This window comes from Mustela nivalis (assembly GCF_964662115.1).
Source record: "Mustela nivalis genome assembly, chromosome: 6".
In the NCBI taxonomy this organism is placed as follows: Eukaryota; Metazoa; Chordata; class Mammalia; order Carnivora; family Mustelidae; genus Mustela; species Mustela nivalis.
The window spans coordinates 86,609,393-86,622,872 of NC_139025.1; the positions used below are offsets into that span (position 1 = coordinate 86,609,393).

The 13,480-nt window shown below is 39.9% G+C and overlaps 1 protein-coding gene and 1 pseudogene across 6 annotated transcripts in view; both read left to right on the forward strand.

The window, feature by feature from the left end:
• FSIP1 (fibrous sheath interacting protein 1) overlaps positions 1-13,480 on the forward strand; it is a 188,261-nt gene that overhangs the window by 31,842 nt on the left and 142,939 nt on the right. For all 5 annotated transcript variants that reach the window (XR_014312991.1, XR_014312992.1, XR_014312993.1 and 2 more), the window contains exons 6-8: positions 738-836; positions 3,833-3,957; positions 6,672-6,782. Coding sequence is in view for 1 of the 5 variants with exons in the window: in XM_082735564.1 (XP_082591690.1) it covers positions 738-836; positions 3,833-3,957; positions 6,672-6,782 (335 nt within the window). In the remaining 4 variants the exon portion in view is untranslated. The remainder of the gene's footprint in view (positions 1-737; positions 837-3,832; positions 3,958-6,671; positions 6,783-13,480) is intronic.
• On the forward strand, positions 5,109-5,416 carry LOC309868100 (cytochrome c pseudogene; annotated as a pseudogene). Its single transcript has one exon. The product of its transcript is annotated as a cytochrome c pseudogene (transcript).

A 13,480-nucleotide genomic window follows, 5' to 3' on the forward strand; every position in this document is an offset into this window, starting at 1 on the left:
TATTTGTGTGTGGGGGTGAATGTATCTTCTGCCAACTTCCTTTGCCTATGTCATCTTTAAGAGGGTGGTTGAACCAGGTTTGTTTCAGAGATAGAGTCTCTTGTGTTAAGACCTAGAGACTTAGAAGGAAAGGATACTTGTTTATGTTAGCAGTTTCTTGCAGATATACAGCATCTACATTAGCTAATGGGAGAAAATAAAATCAATTACACTGAAAGAAGAAGAGTTGAAAAAACCACAATTTTCTTATTTCTTTATGGGTATTAGCCCAAGAGCACAAATCCCAAAGCTATCCCAAAGAAAGAAAGCTAACTGCTTAGAGTCTCCTAATTTTCTCATTCAAATGTATGTTTTTTTCTTAATGACCATATATCTGAAATCTTTATTTGGGGATCTAAAAGAAAAAAAAATACAAGGTTATTCAGTGTGCCTATTCTCTGTATTATGGACGTTGGAATTTTGGAGTTAATGTAATATTTTAAGATACCCTTGTACATTCTCTTTGCATAGAAGTCCTAGGGAAATGCTTTTTGACTATCTTGATTTTCTGCTGTTTGTTTCAGTGGCTGTATATAAAGATGATTATCATTTCTACCTGGAAGTGACATTTAAGAAATGTGTATGTGGAGGGGATTGAGAAATATTGTGGAGAATGTTAGATCTTCCTTTTAAACAACTGTTCGTGTAGGCAACTTACTTATTTTGTGTATTAAACAAGTGATTTTTTAAATTGGTAGATGCTTGTCCCTATGAGCATGAAGACACCTTTTTCTCAGTGTTTCACACTCAGCTCCCTCCAGAAGAATATGAAAACCGTATACAGAAAGTCAATCAAGGTATGTTTTAATTTGTGTGTTTTAGCATATTGTCACAAGAAAATACTAGCTATATGCAGAAATATTCACAGATGAAATCATCTGATGTGATTTAATCCAGAGGTAGGTAAATGGAAGTTAAGGTTCTAGATGAAACAAAATTGGTCATGAGTTAATCATTGTTGAAGTTAGTTGTTGAGGGTTTATAATTCTATTCTATTTTTGGATATTTAGATTTTATATAATGAAGAGTTAAAGAAAAGCTGGCTTCAAGTAACTTAAGCTAGAAAACTAGCTTAAGCAAAAAAAAAAAAAAAAAAAAAATTATAGAAATAATGCTGGGGGTAGACAGCTTTTTTTTGATTCCCAAGCGCATATTCTGTGGTTAGTCATGAGAGGGAGACTCACTTTCAAAATTGTGGAAAAGACAACAACCGATCCAGGTTGGGTTAGGTGCCTACCACTGGTCCAACCAACTCATCCAACTGAGCAAGAGTTGGTGTTAATATAGGAATGTGGCAGCTTCGACTGTTGGTCACCACCAGGGTGGAGAGGAGAGGACCTTGCTAGTTGGATGGTTCTAACCAGACAACCCAATGTTTTTTACTACAATTAATTAATTAATTAATTAACTAATTTATTTATATCTATTTGAGAGGGAGAGAGCACGAGAGTGAGAGAAATTGGGAGAATGATTTGGGGAAGGGGCATAGAGAGAAGCAGACTCCTTGTGGAGCAGGGAGCGCAACGTGGGAAGGGATCCCAGGACGCTGGGATCATGACCTGACCTGAAGGCAGACGCATAACCCACCGGGCCACCCAGGTGCCCCTAAGAAACTGTTTTAAATGTAGACATGAATGCATTTAATTTGAGTTATTTTAATGTTGTATTGTTTGAGTATATGAAACAAACTGAATGAATAGACTTCATATTTCAGCTTAAAAGACTATTCACAACTTGGATTATGGGGAAAATGTTGCATATTTTAGATTTAAGGAGGCCACTCACCAAAACTCATACTTTAACTATTGGTAGTTGACTAAAAAATGTGACCTATTAAAGAAATAAAATCCCAACGATAAAATACAGATTGATTTGCCTAGAAACTTGTAACTTAAATTTGAGTGAAACTTTTTTCTTGCCCAAATTTATTTTTGTTTGAAAAGAATTTACATCCAGAGATCTTACCCTTTTGCTGGTTCTTTCCAGCTATTGTTATCAAAATATATTCTCTAATTATTAAATTTGAATGGAATCTTTGACAACGAGGTGTAAATATACTAACTGACTAGCTCCCTTAATCCTTATTGTTATACCCCCTCTTAAAAAACAAAGATAACTTTTAAGTAAACCTTGTCTGGATTGAGCTGCTGGCTGTTGTTTTTCCTTTTGGACTTTAATGTGGCAGTTTATCCTCTTTTGTAAGGTGGGGACTCCGTTTGTCATTTAGGAGTTTTTAGAGCTTTAAAGAAGCAGTCACGTGACCTTGTTTTAAATGCTTTAAATGGGACCACAGTGAAAACAAGCTATTTAATGTAGGAAATAAGAGTTCATCTTGGGGCGCCTGGGTGGCTCAGTGGATTAGGCCGCTGCCTTCGGCTTGGGTCATGATCTCGGGGTCCTGGGATCAAGTCCCATGTCGGGCTCTTTGCTCAGCAGGGAGCCTGCTTCTCTCTCTCTCTGCCTGCCTCTCTGTCTACTTGTGATCTCTCTATCAAATAAATAAATACATCTTTTAATTAAAAAAAAAAAAAGAGTTCGTCAGTATTTTTCTTACCCTTGTTTTGAGCACCCAGGGTCTGAACAACCCAGAAGTTGACTCGGGCCTCTTTTCAAAGGTCGAGAAAAAGTGACAGACTGAGATGAGCTCTCAGGGTCTGCACAGATGGGATGTCAAACATCCAGAACCGGGGCACCTGGGTGGCTCCGTGGGTTAAGCCTCTGCCTTCGACTCAGGTCATGATCCCAGGATCCTGGGATTGAGCCCTGCATCCGGCTCTCTGCTCAGCAAGGAGCCTGCTTCCTCCTCTCTCTCTGCCTGCCTCTCTGCCTACTTGTGATCTCTGTTTGTCAAATAAATAAATAAAATATAAAAACAAACAAACAAACAAACAAAAACCATCCAGGACCCTTATGTCCAGACTTCGCTTAAAAGACAGGTTTGAACAAAAAGTTACTGTTCAGAGAGGATGATGGGATATTAATAGAATCAGGAAATGACTCTAGTCTTTAGGGAAAGTTTTGTTTCATATAAAGAATGAGATAAAATATATTGTATTAATTAACTTCATCAGAGTATAGTTGACACACATATTACACTAATTTCAGGTTACAATGTAGTGACTCAACAAGTTGACACAGTAATCTATGCTCACTGTAAGTGTAGCTCCTGTCACCATGTGACACTATTATGATCCCATTGACTATATTCCTTATGCTGTGCCTTTCATCCCTGTGATTTAGTCATTCCCTAACTGGAAGCTTGGATCTGTCACTGCCCTTCACGCATTTTGCCCATCTTTCCACTCTCCTCCCCTCTGGGAACCATCACTTTGTTCTCTGTATTTATAAGTATGATTCTGCCGTTTGTTTCTTTATTTATCCATTTGTTTTACTTTTTAGATTCCACCTATGCATGAAATCATATGGTAATTATCTTCCTCAGTCTGACTCATTTCACTTAGCATAATACCCTTTGGGTTTACCCATGCTGTCACAAATGGCAAGATCTTTCTCTTTTTCATGGTTGAGTAATATTCTAATGTCTATATGTGTGTGTATCATGTCTTCTTTATCCATAAGAATAAATCTCCATATGTATTAAGTTTCTGGATTTGGATTTAGAAGTTTTTCTATATGTGCTTTTTTTTCTTATATATTTTAATGTATGCTTATATATTTCAATGCTTGCTTTATTTCTTATATATTTAATGTATGCTTAATGTAATTTTAATTTAAAATTTTAGCATAATGGACAATTATAATCATGAAAAATTTTGAACTTTTTAAATATTAGATTTTACCTATGATGTGGGAGGAAACGAGTCATTGATCAAAGCAGAAAAGAAACATTTCTCAAATACAGAAAAGACTGAGCTTAGGGGTAAACACAGCCAGGATTTTATCAAAAGAAACATTGAGGTATGTACTGCGAAGTTTAGAAATCAATATGTAAGATTAAATGAGTTATGAAATGAAAATAGTTGTGTTCATGGTCTTTAAATACTTTTTTGATCATGATACATGTATATGTAATTGAAACAGTGAATGTAACTGAAGAAAAGTTCTACGGACCATTACTTCACTTCGCTGTTTTTTATTCCATTCTACCTTATATTACCCCCTTTAAAGATGCTAGCTGCTGTTTGGTACATTTGTTTCACTACCCGGAAACGAACCTGGTTCTTGCAGTTTGAAACACGTTTGTTTAGATGATAGCTTCAGACAATGTTTCCCAGATTTTAAATTGCATATTAGTAAAATTGGTCTTTTAAAGTAAGGAGACTGAGTTTATAGTTGGTGTATTTAGAAATTTGCAAGGAAAATGCTCCTGGAAGAGCTGGAGAGGCCAACAGGTTGTCTACCCCTTTCCCTCTCCAGTTAGCTGAGCCTCCAGGAAGCCCACTTGTCACTTGCCTTGATTAGCTCCTTGCGTTAAGGGAGCAAGCTCAGCCTTGGTCTTACAGACCCTACAGCCTGTCTTGGTATGTCCTCAAGGCAGACTAATGCAGGGTAAAAGGGCTCCTCTATTAGACTAGAATGCTGATCAATTAATGTACAGCAAGAAATGTAGGTGCAGTGGACAGAAGGCTTGTGACAAACCACCCAGGCCATTACCAGATGAGTTACTAGGTGAGTGTGAAGTTATTCACAAGAGGGGAGAGTTAAATAATTCCTCACAGTTCAAACCTGATGTTCCTTCCACAGCTGGCATGTCATTTCCAGGCAGATTGGATTCATGGGTCAACGTGCCAATGACAGGATTGGCCTCTGGGACTCCCGCTTTTTCTCTTCATGTCCCTCTGATCTGAAGGAAACCTTCTCCAGCTTGATCTCCTTGCACTGGCCCATGTTGATTTACTCAATTTTCCAAGAGTGGTGGTGTTTTTTCTCAGAGCCAGCCCCACTATGGATTTCCCTTTTCCCCTTTTAACAATAATAGCTGACTCTTTATTCAAAGTCCTGATACAACGGTTTGGAAATGCAAAGGCAAGTTCATTTAGGAGCGGGCAGGATGTCTGGCTTGCAAGCAGGCACCTTTGTTTTGGGTGCGATGGAAGAGCGGTTTTGAAATGGGTGATGTTGAGAAGGACAAGAAGAGTTTTGTTCGGAAGTATGCCCAGTGCCCTACAGTGGGGAAGGGAGGGAAGCACAAGACTGGGCCAGATCTCCACAGTCTGTTTGGGCAAAACACAGGGCAGGCCCCTGGGTTTTCTTACCTGGATGCCACCAAGAACAAAGGCATCGCCTGGGGAGAGGAGACACCGATGGAGAATTTGGAGAATCCCAAAAAGCAATCCCCGGGACAAAACTGATCTTCACTTGCATTAGGAAGACAGGGGAGGGAAGGGCAGACTCGATAGCTTCCAAGAAACCATAGTTGACCACTGCCTTATTTATTACAAAACAAGAATGTCTCATGACTTCTGTGTGTACCGTATTTCCATTGATCTCATACACCAGAACTCAGATCGTGGACGTGGCTGATGGAATATTCCTTTTGGACAGTCCTCATTGAAATAAGATTGGCTTGTGGTTAAATGTATCTGATTAGCTTTTTTAACTTCTTTACTAATTCTGGTTCAGCAAGCGCTGTCACTGTTTTCCCCTTCTAGAGAGATGATTGGAATCAATTGGTAATGTTCGACTTTTCTCGGAGATGGTAAATGCCATCTTGGGAGATGGGCTTTCTATTTTGATTTATATAAGTGTTACATTTATTTAAATATTGAGGAAATCCCTTTACTATCTTACAGAACAGCAATACTCAGCTGTGTTTCATGTCATGTTCATTAGCTTGGTAAATGCAAGGGCTGAAGACAAGCTGGCATTGTCCACTTTCTCTTTTTGGTCTTAACTCTGCCAATTTAATTTAAATTCCCTGCATCTAAAATGTTGCCTTTTGCTTAATGAAAGGGATTTTTCATGTGGTTTATGTACAGTATTAAATCAAGAATATTTAATGCTTTTCACATTTTATGGATCATCTATAATGTAAGATACTTTTAGGATAGTGTGACAGGACATGGTAGCAAACCTGTCTTGTGAATTCCTCACTAAGTCAGACAAAGTTATAATTCAGGATTGTCTTTTAAACAGCTTTTTGAAAACCTAACTGTAGAATTACCATATATGTGTGATTGGTCATGGTGCTCTTATCAACTCATTAGAAGGATTAAAGTTGAGATATATCATCAGCACAAATTTGCAAGTTATGTGATAAAGCTTCAAATACTTACAAATAAAATCACATTAAAAAAAAAGAGCAATTTCATTTGGTAGATACATGTCACATAGGAAGTGGCAAGAGCTTCTTTCCAAATATCTCAATATATTATTACATTGATAAATACTATATAAAGAGAGGTTTGCCAACTGCCCATGTTTGTTTTATCTTATATTTTAAATAAATGTTTGTTAAAATGGCTAACACGAGGGCCTGCTTAGAGCAGGAGTATCTTTGCTTGGAGCAAAAATTTGGCATCAAAGAAAACTACCTCGCAAATGAAAAATGCCTGATCTCACAGATTTTGCCCAAGTGTATCTGTGCTATAGAAGGCTCAGTTCCCATTTTTATTTTCCTGAACTATGAATGGTCTTGAGTATTTACTCTTTTTTATTAAAACATTCCGTAGTTGGCCAAGGATTCAGGGAAGCCAGTGGTTATGATGGACACAGAGAGGAAAAGGCTGATCGAACTTTTGAAGGACTTAGATGACAGAGATTTGGGGCTGCCCTGTCCTGAGGTATGTAAGCTCTAATATTCAATGACCTCTATGCTTCATCTTCTTTTTTTTTTTTTCTGTAGTTTTGATTATTTATTTATTTTGGGAAGAAATTTATTTATTTGACAGAGAGCGAGCACAAGCAGAGGGAGCAGCAGGCAGAGGGAAGAGGGAGAGGCAGGATCCTCACTGAGCAGGGAGCCTGATGTGGGACTTGATCCCACGCCTCTGGGATCATGACTTGAGCTGAAGGCAGCAGCTTAATTGACTGAGCCACTTAGGCGTCCCTCAACTTTTTATTTAAATTCCAGTTAACAGTCTGTAATATTAGTTTTAGGTGTAGGGCTTAGTGATTCATCACTTACATACAATACCCAACACCTGTGGTCACCGCAGCCCGTGCCCTCCTTAATCCCCGTCACCTATTTAAACCACAATCCCTCCCTCAACCCTCGGTTTGTTCTCTATTGTTAAGAATCTGCTTTATGGCTTGCCTCTATCTTTTTTCCATCCCTATGTTCATTTGTTTTGTTTCTTAAATTCCACCTATGAGATCATATGGTATTTGTCTTTTTCTGAATTATTTCTCTTAGTGTATGTAATACTCTCCAGCTCCAGCCACTTTGCAAACAATGCCTAATCTTGTCTGATCTTGGAAGCTAAACAGGGTTGGGCCAGTTTAGTACTTGGATGGGAGACCTCTACACTTCTTAATTTTTATTTTTTTATCATGTTACTGACTTCTTATCACAAATCTGAATACATCTTCAAATTATGGGACAATATTTTAAAAAATCCCGTTTTACAAAATGATGTTGATTGAATTTTTCAGATTTATTCTTGGCCTATTTGTTATCAACTCTCAGAGGATTATGTGATGTCACTGTGAGAGTGACTACACATTAGTGATCACAGTAACCTCTATCTGAGATGTAATAGGGCTTAGTCACTGATGACATATCTATGTGTTTCTCTGTGTCCTTTTATTTTGGACATTTCTTATTATCCCTAAGCTGGCTCCAGGGTATTTTGGTGTCATCTTCAGTAACCCTAAAGAGTACCATCCTGCTTCCGCCTTGAGCATCCAGGTCCCTGAAGCGTCCAAAGAGGGGAACAGCATGCAGTCCAGGGTTCAAATGTGGGGTTTTTAGGGTGTGGGCCAGTCCCACGAGCAGGGGAGTGGCTTCGCATTTGTTCTTGTTTGCCTACTAAACTTCCAGCAGTATCCTTTACTTCTACAAAGAAATGCATTCTCCTGGGTATCTTGAAGCCCCTAGCCCTGTCACCTAGTTTTATTTCTGTATGTTTAATAGAGGCATGATGGAGTGAAGGCTGCTGGCATCTTGCCCAGATCCCTTTTACCTGGTATCTTCTGTGCCTCCATCCCCCTACCCTGTGTCAAGGCCACATAGCTGCCTCCTTCCCTGGAATCTGGCCTTGCATTAAATGGGAGCTGAACAGCCTAGGGTAGCTCCCCCTCTCCATTCCCATCCCCTCCCAAATCAAGACAGGCTTGGGTGTGTGGAGCAGTTTGTCTTCCAGAGCTTCCCCAGGGGTCAGCTGAGGCCACATCCTTGCCTGGTTGTATTTCCCTTGTCCTTGCCTGCTTCCCTCACATGGCTTCTCCTGGGAGCGTGCCCTCAGAAAGTCACTCGAGCAAAAATCCCTGTCTCAGGTTCTGCAACTAGACCGGCCTCAGATAAGTAGGTGCAGAGGGTCGTTTTTGCTGTAGGGACACAAGCTGTGTCTGAGCAACAGTACCTGTGACCAGTGGGGGAGGGCGTGCCAAGCCTTTGAGGCCCTCATTCCTCCTCAGCTGGTGGCTGAGGCTGGAAATCTCAGCCCAGGGCTCTCTGGATCCTCCAACGTATCAAGAGAAGCTAGAAATTCAGATTTTCTGTGGGAAATACTTTTAATACTTTTAGATGTTGACAACTAATTTCATTTAAAAATGTCCTGTGCAGGCAAACAAAGTTGCTACCCCACCGCCCTCACCCCAAATCACAGACAAATCTGCATATGTCACAGACTACAACCTCGGAAATGTTCTTTCCTGTGCAGGCCCAGCGGGGGCTGTGTCTAGGAATGTAGGAAAGTGTTGCTGTGTCTGGGGCTGGCGAGATTGCCTGGGGAGATCCATCCCCTGACAGGCAGAGGATAGATAGCGAGGCCTCAGAACAGCTGGTATGTTCTCTGAAGCAGAGGCGAGAAGTAGGTAAAGCAAACTGCTAACCTCCCACAGAATCGGGAAATATTTTAGCTTTAGAATTTGTGGTAATTAATTTTATTAACAAAAGCTAAGATAATAAGACTTTTTTTTTTTTTTTTTTTTAAACAGTAGGATTTAAGGGACCTGCGTCTCATTCCTGGTTTCATTATTAAGATGTTAGGCAAGGGGGCGCCTGGGTGGCTCAGTGAGTTAAGCCGCTGCCTTCGGCTCAGGTCATGATCCCAGGGTCCTGGGATCGAGCCCCACATCGGGCTCTCTGCTCAGCAGGGAGCCTGCTTCCTCCTCTCTCTCTGCCTGCCTCTCTGCCTGCTTGTGATCTCTCTCTGTCAAATAAATAAATAAAATCTTTAAAAAAAAAAAAAAGATGTTAGGCGAGCTGCTAGCCATTGGTTCTCTGGGTTCCAAACTATGGCATGGTAGATCTTCCTTATGTACCCAGAAAGGATTTAACAGTGAATTTTTATTATTAAATATTGCCTTTTACATATTATTTTGGTTAGTATTTGTGTCTTGTCCCTCTCTTTATTTTTAACTCTTTTCTATCCTTTACTTTTATTTTTAGGTAGATTATTTACAAATACCCTATAGCTGGATTTTTGTTATTGTTGTTGTGTCTTTGTTTCTTTATCTTTTGTTATTATTTCCTTATTCTTAATCTTTTAATGAGGATATTTGATTTATTCATTTATATTATGACTTCTGACAGTGTTTAGATGTTTAGACCTTCCCCCATCTTGTTATTTCATTGATTAGATTTATTTTGTTTTCTTTCTTTCTTTTTTTTTTTTTAAAGATTTTATTCTTTTATTTGACAGAAAGAGAAAGAGAGAGCACAAGCAGGTGGAGCAGGAGGCAGAGGGAGAGGGAGAAGCAGGCTCCTTGCTGAGCTGAGAGTTGGATGTGGGACTCGGTCCCAGAAACCAGGGATCATGACCCGAGCCAAAGACAGACGCTCAACCGACAGAACCACCCAGGCGGGCGTCCCTAGATTTATTTAGTTTTCTTAACTTCATCTCCTTTTCCTCTCATAGTTTGAGGATTCAGTTCAGTATTTTATATCTGATCTGGTGCTGCTAATCCTCAATTTCTTAAAATACATTAAAATATCTGTATTTTTTCTCAACTTCAATAATTACCCTCTAAAATCTTGTCTCTTAACAAGGCAGGACCCCGGCACCGTGACCCAAGCCAAAGGCAGAAGCTCAACTGACTGAGCCACTGAGGCACCCCCTCTACTATATTCTTAAACCATACCAAACTTCTTCAAATTCCTCAAATTTGCTATAGTCGTTGGCACTTATGTGTGTCTTTTTCTTTCTGGAGTGCTAACTCATCCTCCCATTTCTGACAAATGACTGTGCAACTAAAAGAGAGTGACTAGGGTGGTAATTACGTTTTAATTCCCCAGAACCTCCTGCCCTTGGGTGGTTCTTTATAGTGGCATGTTTAATTGTGAAAACAGGGTAGTCTTTTGAATCTCTCTAGGATACTAAGAATTTTTAAAAGGTTTCTTTTTTTTAAATATTTATTTATTTTAAAAAAGATTATTTACTTGAGACAGTGAGAATGAGAGAGAGAGAGAGTGAGCACAAATGGGGGAAGGCAGAGGGAGAGGAACAAGCAGACTCCCTGCTGAGGAGGGAGCCCAATGTGGGACTCGATCCCAGGACCCTGGAATGAGCTGAAGACAGACGCTTAACTGACTGAGCCACCGAGGCGCCCCTAATTTATTTATTTATTTATTTTAATTTGAGAGAGAGGCAGTGAGAGAGAACATGAGCGAGGAGAAGGTCGGAGAGAGAAGCAGACTCCCCGTGGAGCTGGGAGCCCGATGTGGGACTCGATCCCAGTACTCCGGGATCATGACCTGAGCCGAAGGCAGTCGTCCAACCAACTGAGCCACCCAGGCGTCCCCTTAATTTATTTTTTTAAAGTAATCTCTACACCCAGCAGGGGGCTCGAACTCATAACCTGGAGATCAAGAGTTGCATGCTTCTGCTGAGCCAGCCAGGAGCCCCTAGAAGATTTCTTTCTGTTTGGGGAATTTACACCTGTAATGAATGGCACTCTCCAAAGCCATTTTGTCTCTATTGGCAAAATGAGTTTTGCGTTATATCTCAAATTACCCATATCTAAATCAGTGTTGAATGTGAGGGTTTGTAGACCCGTGGTTACCAGACTGAGCGCTCACTGTAAAGGAGGGTTGTGAAGAGCATTTTCTGGGTTCTGTCTTAGGGAGGCAAAACTTCTGAAAGCTACAAATTTCCCACATTAGCAAGGTGCTAGAAGATGCTAGATGGAAAAACATGATACCATCTCCTACATATTTCATATAATTTCCCTCTGTGACAGAATAATGCATGAAACATTTACATTTCTGTTGAATTTAATCTGACATTCTCTTTTATTTCCAGTGTCATTAAAAAAGAATTCCATTCAAATAAAAATTTTGGATTTATCACCCAAATATTTAGCCATTGGTTCCATAGTTTCATTATTTGGTGACTCATTATTTTTCATTTAGATCATATAGTATTTATATCCCTTGTTTTTAGGAAAAATTAATGGGAGTTTCTTATTTGTGACAAAAAACTATTTTTTATAATGATGTATAATAACTTTCACTGCCGACTCACAAGTGTATTTAAAATGTTTATTAATATATCATATCCTTGTATGGATGTACTACAATCTCTTCACTTTTCCCTATTTTTAGACATTTGGACTTTTTGTAATTATTCTTTACTCTAAATGACATGGCAAAAACATATAAGTCAGTGTTCTGGGTTGCAAGAAACAGAGATGGACTTCAGTGGAAAGAACAGAATAAATGTATTGGAGAGTTGTATAGCCCACAGACTTGGTGGGAAGTTCGGCAGGTATCAGGATACCCAGAAACATGGCTATGGAAACTCCTTAGAAACAGGCTGGTTAGGGGTTGTGTCATAGCCAGCAGTCACCCCCACTAGATGATTGCTGCTACCAGTACTGGTAAGCCCAAGATTACTGCTATCGCCATTAATTACAGTCTCACTTTTCCTGCATCTTTGTATCTCTTACCCTCAAGAGTCAAAAATCCAGGGTGTTGACTTCTGACTGGCTAATTCTGGGTCATTTGCTTGTCTTCCTGATGCCAAGGGTGGGCAGAAGAGGTGTCTGTTAGAGACCTGTTTCCTACTAAGGCTCATACAGTGTTTGGTTTTACTGAAACAGGAAGGAAGATTGGATGCTGGGGTTAGGGCGAGACATGTAATTCTTGCTGTGTGAGTTTTTGCATGTATCTCTTGTGGTTACCACTTAGGGATTGATTCCTGGTATTAGAGTCATGAAACCAAAGTGTATGAAATTTTTAAACTTCCTTGCCCTCCATTTGCCCTTTTATTCTTAGTTTTTTCATGATTCTTCTGTCCTTGTGCTACATGTTTCTCTGGGTAACCTCATCCATTCCCATGGTTCAAGGGTTTAAGCCATCATAGAGATGTGGGTGAGTCCATAATACTTATTTTCAATCGAGGTCTCTATCTTGAACTTCAAATATATTTAACTACCTAACATAATCTATGGATATCCTAGGGACATCTATGAATATCAAAAGTTCCCAAACAGAATTCGCCATTTTTCTCCTTGAACCTATTATGTCTTCTGTATTCCCTCACTTGGTCAATATGACCACTATACACCCCTAGTTCTCAGAATCCAGATTTTGTTTTTTATCTTTGATCCTTGCTCCTCCTTTCACTCTTCCATCAAATTATCTCCAGATTCTGTAAATTCTACTCCCTAATTATCTCTGGTATCTGTCCTGTGTTCTGTATTCCTTTGTTTGGGTGCTCATCACTTAAGTTCTAGATTATGGCTTCTGCTTTTTTTTTTTTAATTTAAAGATTTATTTATTTGAGGGAGAAAGAGAGCACATGCATGTGAATGTGAGTTGGGGGAGCAGCAGAGAGGGGGAGAGAGAGAGAGAGAATCCTTGAGCAGACTCCCCGACACTCGATCCCAGGACCCTGAGACCATGACCTGAGCCCAAATCAAGAGTTGGCTGCCCAACCGACTGAGCCACCCAGGTGCCTGGACTTTTGTATCTTAACTGGAATTTCTGCTTCCAGTCTTGTCTTCACCAGCTCCAGTTTGAAAGATTTTATTTACTTATTTTGGAGATAGAGAGTGAGAAAGAGCATGCATGTGTGCACAGGAGGAGGAGTAGAGGGAAGAGGGACAAGCTGATTCTGTGCTGAGCACAGAGCCCCACATGGGGCTTGATCCCACAACCCTGAGACCATGACCTGAGCTGAAATCAAGAGTCCAGCGCTTAACCAACTGGGCCACCAGGCACTCCACCAGCCCGTTTTAAAATGCATAGCCAATCATGTTGCTTCCTTGATTAAGATGTGATGAAGATTGATTATTTCTTCCAGGAAGCCTTCTCCAACCACATTATCTCTCTGCTCCCTCATGTCCACAAAGGTTTTTGACCCTCACTGTTCCC